Source organism: Papilio machaon, chromosome 9 (assembly GCF_912999745.1).
Source record: "Papilio machaon chromosome 9, ilPapMach1.1, whole genome shotgun sequence".
In the NCBI taxonomy this organism is placed as follows: domain Eukaryota; kingdom Metazoa; phylum Arthropoda; class Insecta; order Lepidoptera; family Papilionidae; genus Papilio; species Papilio machaon.
Genome location: NC_059994.1, coordinates 2,442,113 through 2,459,848, shown reverse-complemented (window position 1 = coordinate 2,459,848; position 17,736 = coordinate 2,442,113). Strand labels below are relative to the sequence as shown.

The 17,736-nt window shown below is 32.0% G+C and overlaps 2 protein-coding genes across 2 annotated transcripts in view; both read left to right on the top strand.

The window, feature by feature from the left end:
- The first annotated feature begins 362 nt into the window (after positions 1–362).
- LOC106709951 (DNA-directed RNA polymerase I subunit RPA12) lies at positions 363–1,320 on the top strand. The gene is made up of 3 exons (XM_014501883.2): positions 363–538; positions 747–957; positions 1,248–1,320. Exons 1-3 carry the CDS (start codon positions 412–414, stop codon positions 1,270–1,272), a joined length of 363 nt encoding a protein of 120 aa, XP_014357369.2. The 5' UTR covers positions 363–411; the 3' UTR covers positions 1,273–1,320.
- A 1,778-nt stretch (positions 1,321–3,098) lies between these two features.
- Positions 3,099–17,736, top strand: part of LOC106709957 — a 49,047-nt gene continuing 34,409 nt past the window's right edge. The window contains exon 1 of the mRNA XM_014501889.2: positions 3,099–3,271. The gene's annotated coding sequence lies outside the window, so the exon portion shown is untranslated. The remainder of the gene's footprint in view (positions 3,272–17,736) is intronic.

Below are 17,736 nucleotides of genomic sequence, written 5' to 3'. Positions count from 1 at the left end.
AGAGAAAGAAAACATTTTAATAATTTAATAACACCTATCTTAATATTTACATTTTATAAAAATAATATTAATCATTAAATATTGTTACAAATATTAATGCCTGGCATCACACACGGAGCTATATTCTTAATCTTGTTACTCTATGTAAATATAGAAAAATCTATAGTATCTGTGACTGATGACAGGTGATAGTGACAGCCAGTTTTATCAATGTCAATTCTGAGTGTTGTCTTAAATTCCTGATACGTTTTTTATTTGGTTGAATGCGAACATATAAACTGGGAATGGTTTTGTAAACATTTAGGTTATGAGATTAAATTATATTGTAAGACAAATACTTTAGTTATTTATTTATGCATATACTTCACCTTAAAGTAAAACTTAAAGTACCGGTATTCCAGAATTTTTAAAATGGCAGAATCTGGACCATTTTCAACTAGTACAGCATTTTGTGCCAGATGTGGATCTATATTGCCTCTACTTCAAGAGTTTGGTTCCGTAAAATGTTACGCTTGTAAAGGGATTTATGATGCTGAAAGTAAGTTCTATGTTTGTGTACGAACGATAATTTGTTCCAAAAAATAAAACGGGCGATTCTTTTGGGTTGGTAACAAAAAAAAAAGTTTATTGTGTCATTTTATAATTTATATTTATTTATAATTATTAAATTTATGATAACATCTTTATTTTTGTAAACCTCATATTTCTAATATGTAAGGTTAATTTACCAAAAATTTTTCTTTTAGATTTCAGCAATTTGAAGTTCAAATACACAGTTAACTTTAACACAGTATCAGTTGTGACTCATGACAATATGTTGAACAGAGATGATCCGGAAGGGCCTGTAGTTGAGAGGAAATGTCCTAAATGTGGTAACGACAGAATGTCATATGCTACGTTACAACTACGCTCAGCTGACGAAGGGCAAACTGTGTTTTATACATGTGTGGTTTGCAAGTAAGTAATAGAAATGTTACTTTTCATTTTATTGGACAAACCAGAGTGCTGCAAATGTTGTAAATAATACAATATGTATGTATGAGACTCCCAGCAGTTGAAAAATTATGTTGTAAATTTTTTAATTTGTGTACATAGTACATAGAATATGTACTCAGAGGCTATTAAAAGTTTTGCTTAGTTATATTAAAATTATCATCCCTTATCTAACAGCTGTAAGAAATTGTTATATTAATAAAAATAACAAAAACAATTGGTGTCAAAATGTTAATTTATTGTTTTTATTTCAGGTACAAAGAAACTGAAAACTCATGATTTTTTACAATAAGTATATTTCTGACTTCTGTAAATAAATATGACTTTATGACATTGTTTTGATTTTGTTATTTATTTGCTATTCATTTGATAAATTAACTGGAAATTTACTGAGATTTATGACAAAATCGGTTACAAAATTCATTGATGTCCATTCAACCATTCTGGAGTTACATACAAAGTTTTTATTTATAGTATGATTAACGTTTGTTGTGGTAACTGAATCGGAAGTTATCAGACTTGATCCTTTAATAACCAATATGTCTTGGCCAGTGCTCCTTAAATAAGTTATGTCGATCAAAACTCGCTTTTTTCAAACAATGTTTAAATATTTTTTTAAATCAATATCTTAAACACAGAAGTGTGTAAATAACAACAAACCGGTTTAAAAGTTCAAGTTATATAAACTTGAACCGTTGAGCTAAGGCTCAACAAATAAATCTGCAATCAACAACTCACTGGGATCTTCTATAACTATGTGAGTCGGCGATCCACAACCTGCTAGAGCTTCGCAGTTCGCAACTTTGCAGCTTGAAATGCAACTCATGACCCTGTGATGGTACAATTTGAGCTGATCTGTGAGTCAGTTCACTGATCTTCTTCACACATGTGAAATGTGATCTGCAGGTCATCAAGTTTAGTAAAGTTCCTCATGACTACTTAAACATACGCATTCAAATGTGCTTCCATTAGCAACATGAAATTGTAAATATCTTACCGCCTACTTTATTATCGACAATAGAGCTTGTTTAGCAACACTATTTCTTATCAGCTAAGCTCGTTCCATTGTATGAATTAAGACTCTATTTTGTATGCAATTAGGTAACTAATAGTAAAGCAATATTATACACAATTGTCAGGTTGTATTGTTTGCTATATCAAGAGGAAGCCGGCAACAGATCGGTTCATTCACAACTCGCAGGTGAAAATATCCCGTTTCAGATTTGACACGCGTTGCCGCAAAAATTGTAATTTGTGTAGTAGAAAGCTAGATATATATCAAAGCGTTCTATCCGTGTGTAAGACAGAGATATAATATATTTTTATCATCGAAAGTTGTAGCATCGAAAACCCGTAATTAATTTGATCAGTGGATGTAAGTACTATATTCGTACGTTCCAAGTGAAGTCGATGTATCAAATTTTATCATCGATAAGTGATAAGTTTTATTACCAACGGATAATTAGAATGTAAGAAGCTAGTATTTTATCTTTTTTTAATTTCCTATACCAATCAAATCGTAAAAACTTATCCATGAATACGGAGTTACCTAAGCTTATGAGATATATATTAGCTTGCCAAGAAGTTGCTTATAATGGTCATCTTATGTCAAGTTCTCTAACGAAACGACGAAATTGACAAAAATCCCCGTTTAAAAAATAAAACGCTTTCGAAACTTTAAATTTGTTGTTTGTACGGCAAAATTGGCTATATACATCTACAAAATTACTTACGATGCTAAATATTAGATTTATTATACGTATTATATTATTACACGTGGGTTATATCTAAAATTAAAATATTGAATAATAAATTTACAAAACAGTGAAACATTTTTAAAAAATAATGTACAATTTGTTTTTATCTTTGCAACGTGGAGGTATTAACTGGTAGCGGAAGATCGAAGAAAGTATATATGTATTGTGTGGATGCGTTAAAAATGGAAAATTCAGATATGATGGCTAATATGGAAAATACTTTGTCGACCCTCCGTACGGAAAAGGGCAAGAAGATGATGTGAAATGTCTAAAGTTTTCGATATCGATATTTTAAAGTGACAACACTATGCGCGGGGGGAGGCGGCAGGTGCCAGGCAGACGCGGCGGCGCGCCAGTCTCTCGCGGCCGTCGCTCTGATTGCACGTCGCGCTCACACACCCTCACTATCGACACGTGCGTGGCGCAACCCTATTTTGTTGTTCTTAACATATACAGCCTACAATTAAATGTGTTCTGTGGACTTGTGGGGTAGTCGAACTATTCTATAGATTCCCGGCTAGGTAAGTAACTGTTTAAATTAAAAATATCTTTATTTGGGTTATGTTTTGGTTTAAGGTGTGATACGAAAGATTTATACGACTTTTATATCACTATATTATATATTATAATGCACAACGGTAAAACGTTCATTTATAATTTTAATTATGTATGTCAGCGAACCACTTTTCTCATCCAAACGTTATAAGTGTGTCGAAATTCAATATTCATAGCTCGAAATTTGGAATGCGAATGTATCAATTATCAAGCAAGCTTCTCTTAACAATGTTATAGTGTTACAAAGTTACAATCGTAAAAAAACTATGAATTTGTGATACATGATCTGTTAGTACATAAGACATCAACGCGCACGCTGAAAGTGTCGCTAGCATAGGTTTCTCCGAGCTTTTTAAGTGTTATGATCGAGGCTGAATTTGTGTATTAATCATGACTTGCCAGTTATTGCCTTTTATTAACATATTCTCGAAGATTACTTCATCAGATAAAATGACAGTGTGAAAGTTTTTACACAAATGAGAAAGAAGCAAAGTTGTTTAATTGTTTCATTTGTAATCCCCAGTAGTATATTGGCCAAAAAATCTGTGTGTGACTTAATATAATATTAGGTCGTTCGAAAAGTAGTTTCGTTTTAATTTCTGTTTTCTATGTTTATTTCTATGTTTAATAATGCCTTTATCAGCTCCAACCGACCTTCCAGGACCCTGTGCATTTTCGTCGAAAATACACGAATCCTAAGTCGAGAAAAAACGAAATGACTTTCCGAACGACCTAATATTTAATTTCTGGTTTCCAGTTAAATTAAACTTACTGAGCCTGCACAATAAATCAATACAAATTAAATCAATAACCATCTTTCCACGTTATCATTATAACGGACTTATGTTTTATATTATTAATTTGTTTGACGCAGACATAAAATTATTTTTCATGTGCTACGAGTAATACATTAAAATATGTTAACCATACACACATGTAAGTTTTATAGAAGCCTACATATGTAGTTACTATAATTAGTTCAAACAACCAGTTTAGAGTACATTCATTGAGCGATAACAACGTAGGTTCGAATCGATTCAACTTTGATTTGGTAACTTTTCTTAAGTAACCGGAAGTTTCAGTTCTTAGTTACACATAAAAAAGCTATGCAACATAAACCCTACGATGTTTAGCCCAAGAAAGTGCTTCGGTAACAAAATGTTTTTTAATTAAATATGGATTTTAATTTTTATATTTGAACTACGCTTTCTTAATTTTATGTCTAAAACCGTTACCGTTAGTTTGAAGCTTCTTTATTATTTAAATGTATGCTAATAATTCTTAAAACGGAACATCGCTAAAACTTTACTAATTGCAAGAAATGTCTATTTTTACATATATGCAACATAAAATGTATTGAATGAAAGTCGCCAATGTTAGAATGTAAAAAAAAGAATTAATACAATCAACGGTGTCTGGGACTTAAGTATGCAAGTGTGTCGGATTATTTGTTCGCGGATTGATTTTTACAATCGCAGAAGAAATATTATAATACAACAAATTTTTAATGCAATGGAATCTTTCAAGGAAGTTGATGAATTTCAGTTGACAACTTAAATATTTATTATTTGAACTAGCAATTTTATAGATAGGATTTATGAACATGGCGATATTATTTGGAATAGAGAAGTAAAGAAATGTTCTTTTTACACCACCACATTATCTACATATGTTGAAGTAGATCAACCTAAAAAATATTACAGTGAAAACCCGGCATTATCTATGTATCTTTATTAATATATACGATAAGATCTAATATTTACATAAGACGCGACTAATGTTAAAAGTCACATTAAATTTCAAAGATCTTTTAAATACAAAACGAAATCTTTAAGAATATTCATTAGTACACAATGAAAAGAATTCGCAGTATTTATGACGTCGTGCGTTTAACGGATAGACGGAGAGGGAATGGTGGTGTGCTAGCTCCAATGACCTGATTAGTACTGATGGTTCCGGCAAATTGCCTCTTACAAAGCATGGATGATTAACGGTGTAAATAACAGTATGGTAACCCTAACTATCGATATCGATTGCTGTTAAATGCTGTTTACGAGTTTGAAACTACATTTATTTTTTATATTATATGCACACTATATTGATTTACTTAATTTCGAAAAAGATGACATTGCTTTTAAAACGAACGGACAAACATCTTAGTATATGTTCTTCCAGTATTTCATTTCATGCTTTTTTATTATGCTTAATAATAAGGTAACTTACAAATAATTAATTTTGTATTTTTTGTTGCTACATGACTTTGATTAGACAGTAAAATGTAAAATAATCTTACTATTCTGATGTACGATTGTCAAGAAGTAGACTAACGTTTTGATGTACGCTGTAATTAAAAACATTATAAAAGTGGGTTAACCGTAAATAAAAACTAATTAGCTCAGTGTCTCGTTACGCGCATCTTTCACGCAGACTTCACGGACGTAAAGTGTAACATACCGCAGTGTTACAGAATTAGAGCTCGGATAATGTCAGATGTAATTACTAAGCAATGATTAGATACATATCTACCCAACGCCGAAATTAGCGAGCTTATGTTAAACACGATATCAAAATTTACCGCAATCTGTTTCAAATATTTAGTTTCCATTGTAGGTTCCTTTTCCCCCAAAAGTGATGTGTCAAAAATCGCCTTGATGTTCCCGCCGATCGTTTACTTCCTTCCCTTATAAAAAAAAAAATATAAAATATATTTTAAACGATATTTTTGGACTTTGAATATCCACTGCTTTTATTATGGAAAATTTGCAGTGATTAAAGTAAAAATGTTTTCGTAGGATAAAAGATTATTTTCAACGTTCGATTCTTTCGACATACGGATCTTTAGATGCGATATCCATCATTAAGTACATTCTTCGATCAATCGTAGTTGATCATTTTGACAAATAAAGCTATTTGAGATAAGCTTTATACGTTTTACAGTTTGCTTAAAGTAATTTATCCCAAAAGTCCCTTATTGAAGGCAATCAATCAACAAGATAATGGAAACTAATGAACTCACGTCTACTTCGTAATTCTTTATAGTTTTACAATACAAGTGATTTCGTAATAGAACTTGAACAGTGCAATTTAAACCTTAAATACCTGATGGTTGTGAACAAAAACGTTTGACACGATTTGTTTCCAGAATTAAATATGTTAGTAGCGGTATCCTTTTTGCACGTAAGTTGAGGGCCTTTATAATGTTATTATAGTATTTATGTCAATCAAGTGCTAAAACTTGTGGATTTTTCTTTAATCATCTACCGTGGGGTTCTGAGACAAAAATCTATGAATAAAACATATCGTCGTCCCAGTAATTATCTTTGACAAAACAGATATAACAATATGTTTTAATCGGAGATTATAATCTCAGAAACCCACGATTAGTCATATGACTGATATCTGAGTGAATTAAACCCGTCTTATTTATTGTTTACGAGATAGTTGTAGTTAAATTAAAATGCAAAGAAATAATCGCTCATTATAACGAAATAAGTTTCATATAAATTTTCCTGATTTAATAACATATCGTAATTTAACATTTGAATTAAATTTAGATGACAATTTAAGTATCTACCTATATGAGAACTATATTATAAATTAATTGATGCTTACAGTAAACTGTCTCTATACTCACGTTCAACTATTGTACTGTTTAAGTTAACAAGGTTTTAAAGTTACTGTGGCTTTGTATAAACAGTTAGATATAGTTCACTTAATATTATGTTGAAGATTTGTTGAAATATTTGAATAAAACGGCTTAAATCTTGAATGTCTTTAATATAAATCTATATATATAAAAGAAAGTCGTGTTAGTTACACTATTTATAACTCAAGATCAGTCGAACTGATTTAGCTGAAAATTGATGGAGAGCTAGCTTAGAACTAGGAGACGGACATAGGAACTTTTTTATCTTGTGTGCATTTTTTTATTCCGCGCGGACGAAGTCGCGGGTAAAAGCTAGTATCATTGATAATTTTCTTTTTACTTTAATTGAACATGTAGGTATAGTTAATTAGAATTTAGCATTTCGGTGTTAAAAAAAGTTGTTTGCATTTACTGTTTATGGCATGACTTGGCGAAGTTGAAAATCATCTAAACTAATTGTAAACTGCGTTATAAAAATATTGAAATATTTAGAAAGAAAATATTTTAATGGTCTTCAATTATTAGCAATATTAAGTTTTAAGATTGCTTGATAAATTGAAATTCAGTAAATAATCTAAATCTGTTAACTGCATTGTTTACAAAAGATCTACATATAATTGTAACGTTTCTTTCTGAAACTCTTCCTCTCGTTAACTTTCACGACTGGATACTATAGTTAATTTATTCATGAAACAGTGGTTAATCCATCTGTTATATAGACCCAAAGAAGGTCTGATGATTAAGGTTCTTAAAGTATATATTGTGCATTTCTATCCGTATATGATCATGAAAACTTATACATTTAAAATCAGTATTTAGAGTTGACAGATCGTAATTTTATCTCCTTTTAAGGCTACCTCTTCATTATATAAGTCTTCTACATTGATTTGATTACGTGTACACATTGAAGTTTAATATGTGGTAACTGTGGTTAACCGCAAGCAGATGTAAATACTCAGTAGGTATAAATGTATTAAAATCTTTTTCCACTACTGAAATATCTGCACGAACATATATCCATCCTTCTCATCCTATTTGAAAAAACTGAGACGACAATATTTTATCATAAAGGTTTATTAATTGAAGGAAGTTATACAAAATTTAATTGCTTAAGATACGTGTTACTTTATAACAAGGTAATATAATGTCCCTCTAAAAATTTTATGAACATTAAAACGTAAAGAATTCCATTCATTTTCAAATTTTACCGTATTTTTAAATCTTAATCCGAAACTCTCACTCCCGAATGGCGTAAAAAAGCGCGCTCGGCTAGCGGAATTCCATTTATAATGATTATTAATTTATTAATGTATACGGAGCGGCGCGGCTCTCTCTCGACTTTATGGGGCTTACGCCTCGCTGCGCTCTGCCTCGTAGCCTTACAGTAAGGCAACGGCCACATGGCACAATGGAAAAGTAAATTCTAATTTATTTGTTTGCTTTTGACTTGGTGCGAGCATGCCTAAAGCGCCCGGCAAATGTTAAAATATTTCGTAATTTTTTATTTAACAATATGCCATTTTGATTAACGCCTTAGTTTTGAAATTGATTAGTATTTTTAAATTGTTATTTAAACAAAGATTTAAAAATTAGACCATTTAATGGAAACTTTACTCTAAAAATTTTTTAATTTCTTCGACTATATGTCATATTAATTCAAGAACTTAATGCACTGATTTCTTTGACTATACCAAAAAGACATTCATCTGATAAATAAATTCTATTACTTATAAGGTAATTAATTATAATTAATTATTTTGTAATTCAAAATAATGTTTATTAATTACACGTTTAATTTTCGTTCGATTAGTTACGAGCAATTTGTATAAATACCAATAAAGGAATAAGATTATTTTAAATCAACACAGGAAACCATTTAATATGCGGAGAAAGTTCAATTTCAAAATTGTAATTTAAAAAAAAAAACAGAAAGTTTAAAAAAAGAATGTATTATATATTTTTAAAGTTATATAATTATTACAATTGTGAACGTGTCCTTAAGCGATAGTTTAGTGATAGGGACGTGATTAGTGAAGTGGTCATCAGGACCATAGACATTTCAATTGGTTTCGATCATTATGACTATTGACCTACACATTAAAAAAATCGCCTTCTCTTCCAATCAACATGTACCTCGTTCATTTGATTAATAACTTTTTGGTACGCAGTGGTCTATCATATTTCTTGATTTAGTCGTCTCTACTTTATAATTTCAATAAATAAAATCATTAATTGTTCATTAACTAGTGAATTGCCACATCTACGCATCGATGTCCGGTCAGATGCTATGGTGAGAAACAAGTGCAATATGTAATTTTTTTACTTACTTAATCCGCTGGCGCAGCGACCCATAGTGGGTCTTGGCCTCCGACACAAGAGATCGCCAGAGTCGTCTGTCCCGTGCCTTCTCCTGCCAGTCCATCGCTTGTAGCTCCAGCAGGTCTAGCTCTACTTTTTAATTTTTTTGAGTCGGATATTTAGGTCAAAGACTCATTTTGGTCAAAAGTCATTAGGCAAATATTAGACTTATTCATAAAATGTCGGTTTTATTTTTGTTTTTTATTTCGATCAAAATTAAACTCGTGAGAATTCAATCATCGTATAATAATGCTTTTATTGTTACATTAATGATATTGATTCTGTCAGTCGTTTAACGGTATTGCGTAGGCAAATATCGCTCTTTTATTATTTTTATAAGAAGACGCTGTCAGAATAACCAACTGTGATTAACGTATCTTTTAGTCATATTGTCTATCTATCATTTAAAAGTAATCAATACTCATCATATCATAATACAAGCTTTAGCACGTCTAAATCATAAATGTATGTGATGAGTTTAGTGAAGTTTGACGAATTCGACCTCTTTGGTAGAAAAGAGTTTGCATTCTACCAAAGAGGTCGTACTGGCAACTTAGAATGTTTTCACTTTTGATTTATAGTAAAAGGATTAGTGAAAAAATACTAGAATCCTGGATATTAAAGTAGTATTATTTTATGTTAATAATGTTAATATGTGTAAATAGTTTTTGTATCCAATAAAAAATAATGTTTGGCTTGTTTTATTTGTCAATGGTCGATGGTTCCGATTTTCTAGGAATTTAAAACTAAAGTCGCTCTCATTATGAAGTGGACAAGTGAAGTTTGACGTACGTTTGAAGTAGACACCTACGTTTGAGCCTCAGGCTAATTACGCCAACGCATAGTATCAATGTTCTTTTTTAAAACAAGTGAATTTCATGATATTAAAACTTATTATTATTTCATTAAATTACTGTTTAAGATATTGGACTAGAAGAGACAATTTCATGTTAAAATTTTCATATAGTAAAATATTTTCATTATTTTGTTAACCATGCAAAGAAATTATGTAAGAATTTTTATTTTATACTAGCTTTTACCCGCGACTCCGTACGCGCGGAAAAAAAAATAGAAAACGGGGTAAAAATTATCCTATGTCCGTTTCCTGGTTCTAAGCTACCTGCCCACCAATTTTCAGTCAAATCGATTCAGCCGTTCTTGAGTTATAAATAGTGTAACTAACACAGCTTTCTTTTATATATATAGATTTTTATTTTATGTGTCTATGTATTAGGCTGCTTAATATTATACATGTTTTTGCGTATAAAGGAAAGTAAAAAAGGTGAACTAAACAAGAATAAAATAATAACCATTAAATGGTTATTATTTTATTCCGCTTTTGTAGGTAAAAAGCTAAGACCACTCGATATTGAAGACATTCCGTATTTGGATACGAGTGTGGCCATCCGAAATTTCAAGCTTTTAGAATGAACATGAATAATTTATTTGATGACCCGCCTAACAGTAAATACGAAACCAATCTATTTTTCACATTGTAGATTGTTTAAAAATATATATTTACATTTAAGATTTAATATAGTAACGGAAAAAATATAAAAATGTCATAGAGTTACAAAAAATCATTAATATACACACTTACCGTGGGTTTCTGAGACCTAAATCTCCGTTTCAAACATACTGTTACCTCTGTTTGATCAAAGATAATGACAGGGATGACAATATATTTTCCACAGAAAATGAAGTCTAAGAAACCCACGGTTAATGTGATTTTCACTACATAGTTAGTTAGTTGTAAGGGCTCGATTTCCGCAACTCCACGGCTGGCGCGTATTTTGCGTGTGAGCAGGATCTGGATTCACTCCAGCCAACCCAACTCTCCAAAGAATCCCAGCAACCCCTTGATGTTATCGGTGATCTCTGGGAGTGTTTTGCCCTGTATTCATACACTGCTGGGCAGTGCAGTATCACGTGGGATGTTGTTTCTTCGTCACCCACATTTTCACTACATATTATCAACAATAACTAACTATGCGTGTGTTGAGATTGATACCAAGACCAATTTCCATACAAAAAAAAATCAAAGCATGTTACTATCTAATAACGCCGAAATATGAGGATATTTTTAGTATTCTCTTAGAATTGAACGATCAGGCAAATTGCCGCAGTAAAACAGTCTTTGTTTTATATGTAGTGATTTCATTATCGTTATATCAAAAGCGTTTCGATGATTTGGCGAGATTAATTAATTTTAAATGTAAAACGGATAAAAAGTTAAAATGACTGAATTGATTGTAGTTAATTTCTGCTAAAGATAATTATGTCACAATTAAGATCAGGTTGATGTACAAGTGCTGATTTAATCGCTTTAATGAATATTTCATAACACAAAGTAGGATAAATCGTTCAGGTTTTTTCGGTTTATTGAGTAATAAATTAATATTAATATTTTTCTTGCATTGAATAAGAAATTGATGAACAGACAGTTCAATATATTCTCGATATATTCGAAAAGAACGTGGTTTAATTTATACAGAGTTCGACTTTATTTTGGTTTACGTCTCACTGGGAGACCGCATGGTGTGCCAAACTTTGATATTCTGAACGCAAGTTTGTTTTGTTAAAACAGTATTCCACATCATGGAGCAACTGTGGCTCAGGGGTTAAGCATTTGACTTGTAATCTGCAGGTCATGGGCTGAAATCCCACAATGTACCAATGTGTTTTTTTGATTTTCGATTTACATATTATGTACATTTATCCGACTTTCTTACGGTGAAGGAAAACATCGTGATGCATGAAATCGAGATGCAAAATATACTCGTATATATGAAATCAACCAAGCTGCAGTGAGCCAGCGTGGTTGACTATGGCCTACTCACCCTTAACTTAGGATAAGTTCTGAGCCCCTCAGTGGGGACGCATAGTGAGCTGATGACGTTGATGATGATTCCACACAATGATTTATGAAAATTTTATTTTTGTTAGTTAATTTTGATCTCTACTCAAGGTATTCTTTATTTTAAACGCAATTTAAATTTAATTAGTCTTCACAAATTTAAAATTAGTTATGTTAATTGTAACATTGGAATAAGAAATATAACTTGCAACTAATTGGAATTGATTGCAAAAATTAACTTATCTACAGGACCATCTTTAAATTCTTACAACTCGAAGGCAACTGGTCTGACTACATTTTGTGTTCCGAAGGGCCCTGTAATTTGAAAGTTATAAAAAGAGCCGACATAATGACTCCCTTCCATTCTTATATCTAATTTTCACCGCTGCCATCGTATTATTTGATCTAAACGCTCCGCGCCGCGGGCAACACGCTGTATTGTTAACCATCTGGGTCCAAATAAATTCAACAGACGGTCGAGCATCGCAATTATTATTTGTAGTCTCATTACTAATGGAAAATTTATGTGTTTCTGTCAAAGATTAATAATGCAGAAGTGACTGTAATTTGATCATGAATTTTACCTATTTTAATTTTACCTTTATCCTGTATCGTAATATATTATTTTAGACCTCCATCAATCTTATAATTCACGACTTAACAACAATTCAAATCAATCCTGTTTGCATATTTAAGACTATGTTTCCTTTTATTTTATAAAAAATCTGAATGAAATAATGGCACTATTGAATATTTATTAGCTGACTGCCGATGTCTAGAGTTACCAATATGCTAGGCGCTAAGTTACAAGGTCTTAAATTTCAAATGTGTTCACTACCCACTGCGCAAGCAACGGGCAAAGGAAAGGATTATAGTGTAAACGTATAAATTATGGCTCATTTAAACAGCAGCTTCAACGTTTCTTAGAAATAAATAGAGACTATTCGAAACATTTACGGAATATCTGCAATTATAAATGGAATGACAGTGTTGAGTTCCACTCTGAGTCGTAGAAATGGTGACGTGAAATATTATAGAAACTATATTAAAGGACTATCCCTTGTATGACCATATTTGTAATTTTGCTAAATACATTGAAAATTACTACAAAGTACATTTTATTATTACTTCTGTGCACGAAAATTTGTGACAATCGCATATTGTCAATTATGTCAAAATTGGTATCAGACTTTTAGTGTACGCTCGATAGGGCGCTATACAAATTTTACTCTACAAAATTTGTCTAAAACGATACGTAGGTGATTGTCACAAATATTCGTGCTAGACTCACAGGCATTAGTAAAACAATTACGAATCTTAAAGAAAGTTGGTTTATGGTCGTCTTTTATTTAGCTTTGGTAACGCTGCCCATTTTTACTTCACTTGCCCTTAGCAATTACTAAAAATATACTAATATTATAAAGATGTTTGCATTTAATAGGCTCCGAAACTACGGGAAGCTACATAGGGCTATATTTATTACTAGATTTTTTTTAATTCCACGCGAGTGAAGTCGCGGGCAACTGCAAGTGTTAGATAATTGTATGAAAATATAATATCCTCAACAATGATCTACGAATCGTCGTGAGTTAGATAAACTTATCGTCTTATTATTCTAGTCGACTTCGTTTCTAGAGGAGAGTCGTGCAGTGTTATCTCTGCACCCGTGTCACAATACTGACGAATGTCTTGACCTGATACGATTACATATCCGCCAGTAAGAATTTACATTTAGTTAAAATTGTTTAAAGTTATGTTCATGTTTCTTTTCTTTAAATAAAGGGTTTTACTGCTCGCATTATGTTTAGAGATTAGTATTGTATTACGCGCAACATGCACCTTCTGTAGATTAATTGCAGATGCAAAACAATTCCTTAAAAAAAAATTCGTTAACTATATATTTTGAAAGGTAGAGACTAATAGAGGATTAAGATTATGAATAAAACATTTTTAAACACCTTACAATACAATATTTTTCTACTTACCTATGAGTAAAATTTTGTAAGATATAATATTGTGAACATTTATTTTTACCGTGCAATCAAATAGGATTCCACAGGGCCGGTGAGTAAGCTACTTATTATAGGTTCAGGTTGCTTGACTTTTGAACCCGCGAGCGAAGGCCGCTTTCGCGACGAAAGCGATACAAAGAAGCTAAGCTCAGCTAAGCTGCTTCCAAATACCTTTCATATTATAGAATATATATTCATTTATTTCATAGACACATCGAGTGAAACACGTTCGTTTGTCGTACCTAAAAATAACTTAAAAATTAATAGTTAAGACCGTTACAAACACTTCCGCCGTGACTTGTCTCCTACCATCGTTTTTTTTACGCAAGGTACGGTTTTATCAGTTTCTAACAAATGTAATGCATTTGAAAATATTATGGGTGTTTCCCGGTGGACCGATCGGCCTACTGATCAATCGGCCCAATGGGAAATATATCCCGTTGGACCTATCCATACCAACACCAAATACCATAATTACTGGTAGATGCTAAAGCTTATTTTTTTATTTTACTTGTACTATATTAAGCTAAATTTATTGCAGTATGATGGATAAAGAAATTTCAAGCTTTAATTATTCCTTTCAAATTTAAATATCAAACAAAACTTCAAGAAAAATAATCTACTTAATATTTATTTACGATTCAGCGCGTAATTTACCGTTAAAATATCTACCATATGCTTCCTTTGTTTGCTCATCAAGATAACGTAATGTATTTAAAAAGAAATAAACATTGTAAATATGAATGCTGATGGGCCGATGCTATCTAAGCCAAGCACAGATTGACTACACTGACAGAGTAACCAACAGTAACATGGCGGAAACCGTAGCCAATTACGCGTCGAAAAGAAACGAAAACACGGAACTAAATGATCGGATAGAGCGGATTTTAACATATTTGTGTATATTTTAAAGTTGTTAACAGTCATGCCGCAATTTATTTCCGATATCCTGTACATAAATACAGCGTTTCTTGTGCACAAGAGATACAGTTCTACAAGTACTTGCTCTGTCAAAATACGAGTAATAACAAATGAACTTGTTTTTATGTGCGAGTGAAGAGAGACATATACTATGTCATATTATTTACATTTTTGTGGCACAATTTACTAAGAAACTATAACTCTTTTAGATTTGAACTTTGGCATAGTAATTTCAATTTATTTTTACGTGTGCTTTCAATCGTAAAAACTCTATTTCACGTAAAAAAAAAAGATTATATTCATGTTTTAATGCATATCTAACGCCATTTGTTATTTTAACGCTCTCCCGAAGCACCTCTATGTTCTATGCTATGGCTTCTTAGAAAAGTCGTTAAGGCGTAACCTAAACAAGTATGCATTAATATATGTGAAGTTATGATCAGTTGTAACCAGATCTAACCGTAGACGGCAATTATACAGAGAGACATCACCATAAAGTATTTTTGTATAATGTATACTTACGTAGCAGTAAAAAGCAATTAACAATCCAGTATCGAGAATGAAATAGCTCTTATTAATAACTCGAAATGCGTTAATGATTACAATAAATAGAAACCTGAAAATGCTAAATAAAATAGTATAAATTAAAATAATAACTTGAAGTCTACAATAATAAACGGAGGCGTTAAAATTAAGTACAAAGATATGAGAAGATCTTGTTCAATGCTTTACACATCCTTAACAATGTTTTGTTGAATCTTATCCAAAGCACGTATCGCTCCTGGTGGTTCGATAGTTGATCCGGACTATCCAATTTCGTTCCGCTTTCGTCTCTCATGCGTTAAATGTTTATGACGTCTCTTTGACGATAATATCGCCGCTCTCAGCAGCCGCTGAGCATTTTCTAAAGATAAAAAATCTAATTACAGTTCACCCATCCTTTTGACGTCGAACTTTTAACTAAGATAAGAATAGGCAGTTAAAATTAAATGCATCCGAAGACAACTATTTCACAGGCATAAAAAAAGATTTCACAGCTTTGTTCACTAAACTTTGAAGATTTTTCGCTTGCTTTAATTATGATGTTTCTAATGCATTAAATTATAACAACCATACACTTTAAAGTATTAAATATATTAATATAAATCAGAGTAATATAATGTTAAATATAAAAATAATGAAGAATTTGGACTATAGTGTGTCACTAATCTGGTTGTCACTCAATTCATTGGCAGTCGAACCGTGCCCAAGTTTTTGCACGTCAAAGTCACCGCATACCGCTCTCGATTCTGGTCACATCATCTTACATGTCATGGAATTCCTTTATTATGCAGTCATAGTCTTATTTGGAATCAAAACTTTCATATGTCCATTTCATAAATTTTTTTAAGAAAATTCTTAAAGAAAAATTCTCAAAAAAAATAATTACACACAGGATGTGACAATCTTTTTTCAAAGAGATTTATGTAGTGGTCATTTATAAGCTGTTTTAATTCTACTATCTAACCCCTATCTAGCTTTGTCATGGCCAAATTGTTCGTTCATATAGGTCGTTCGTTCAAAGCACTGCACCGTAGGAGGAACCTCTATCGAAGTAGTACGTATCTGACTTCGTGTTAATATCACGTTTATTTTTTCTCGCCACCTCATACGTAGAAATGAGCGTGAGTAGCGAGTCTGTCGGCGCTATCAGCAGTCACCTGTGTGTACCGTTACAAGCCATACGGACTCGACGGTGTACGGTCGCAAAGCCCCGCTTGCCGAGTTTTCAGAACCGTCGCGATCCGAAGCTCGCAGTAGGCCACATTGTGTAGTCTATGTCAAGCGATTATACACCTCTCTGTCTACCGTTTAAAACACAATTAGGTCTATTTTTGTATTCATGTTGCGCACATAAGATATGCTTCTAACATGATACAAGTAGCTACTTTAATGTGGGTTTCTAAGTACTAGTTGAGACTTTTGTTTGAACATAAAATCTCACGTACGTTAGTGTTATGTATGTAATTCTTAAACCGTAATATTAGCACTTAAAGTCTTTCTAGTGCTGGGTATATTATTTTTAATGTTGAGATATTCCTAAGCACCAATAATTTTGTGGATAAGCGACTGACCTGTAATCTATTGGAAAATGTTCATTTCTTAACAGTAGTCAGTCAGTTTGTGAGTAATTATTTTGATTTATAGATTTCTACTAACTGGAATATATGTACGATGCATACTAATTGCTTTTTCATGTAACGCGGAGGTTTTTTTTATTAAGATACTACAATTTGAATAATCTAATATATAAAATTCTCGTGTCACAGTTTTCGTCACCGTACTCCTCCGAAACGGCTTGACCGATTCTCATGAAATTTTGTGAACATATTGAGTAGGTCTGAGAATCGGCCAACATCTATTTTCCATAACCCCCCCCCCCATTTTTTAACTTCGCGCGGACGGAGTCGCGGGCGACAGCTAGTTTTATATAAAATCTTGTGATTTAAAGAAAGAAAAAATGAAATGCTCATTAAAACAAATGTTACATTGGATAGATTGGCAAACTTTTCACACGTGTTATTTGTGAAAATAAATGTGGGTAGAAAATAATTTGTTCCAACTTCCAACCATGGTATTACGGCTGCAACAGATTGT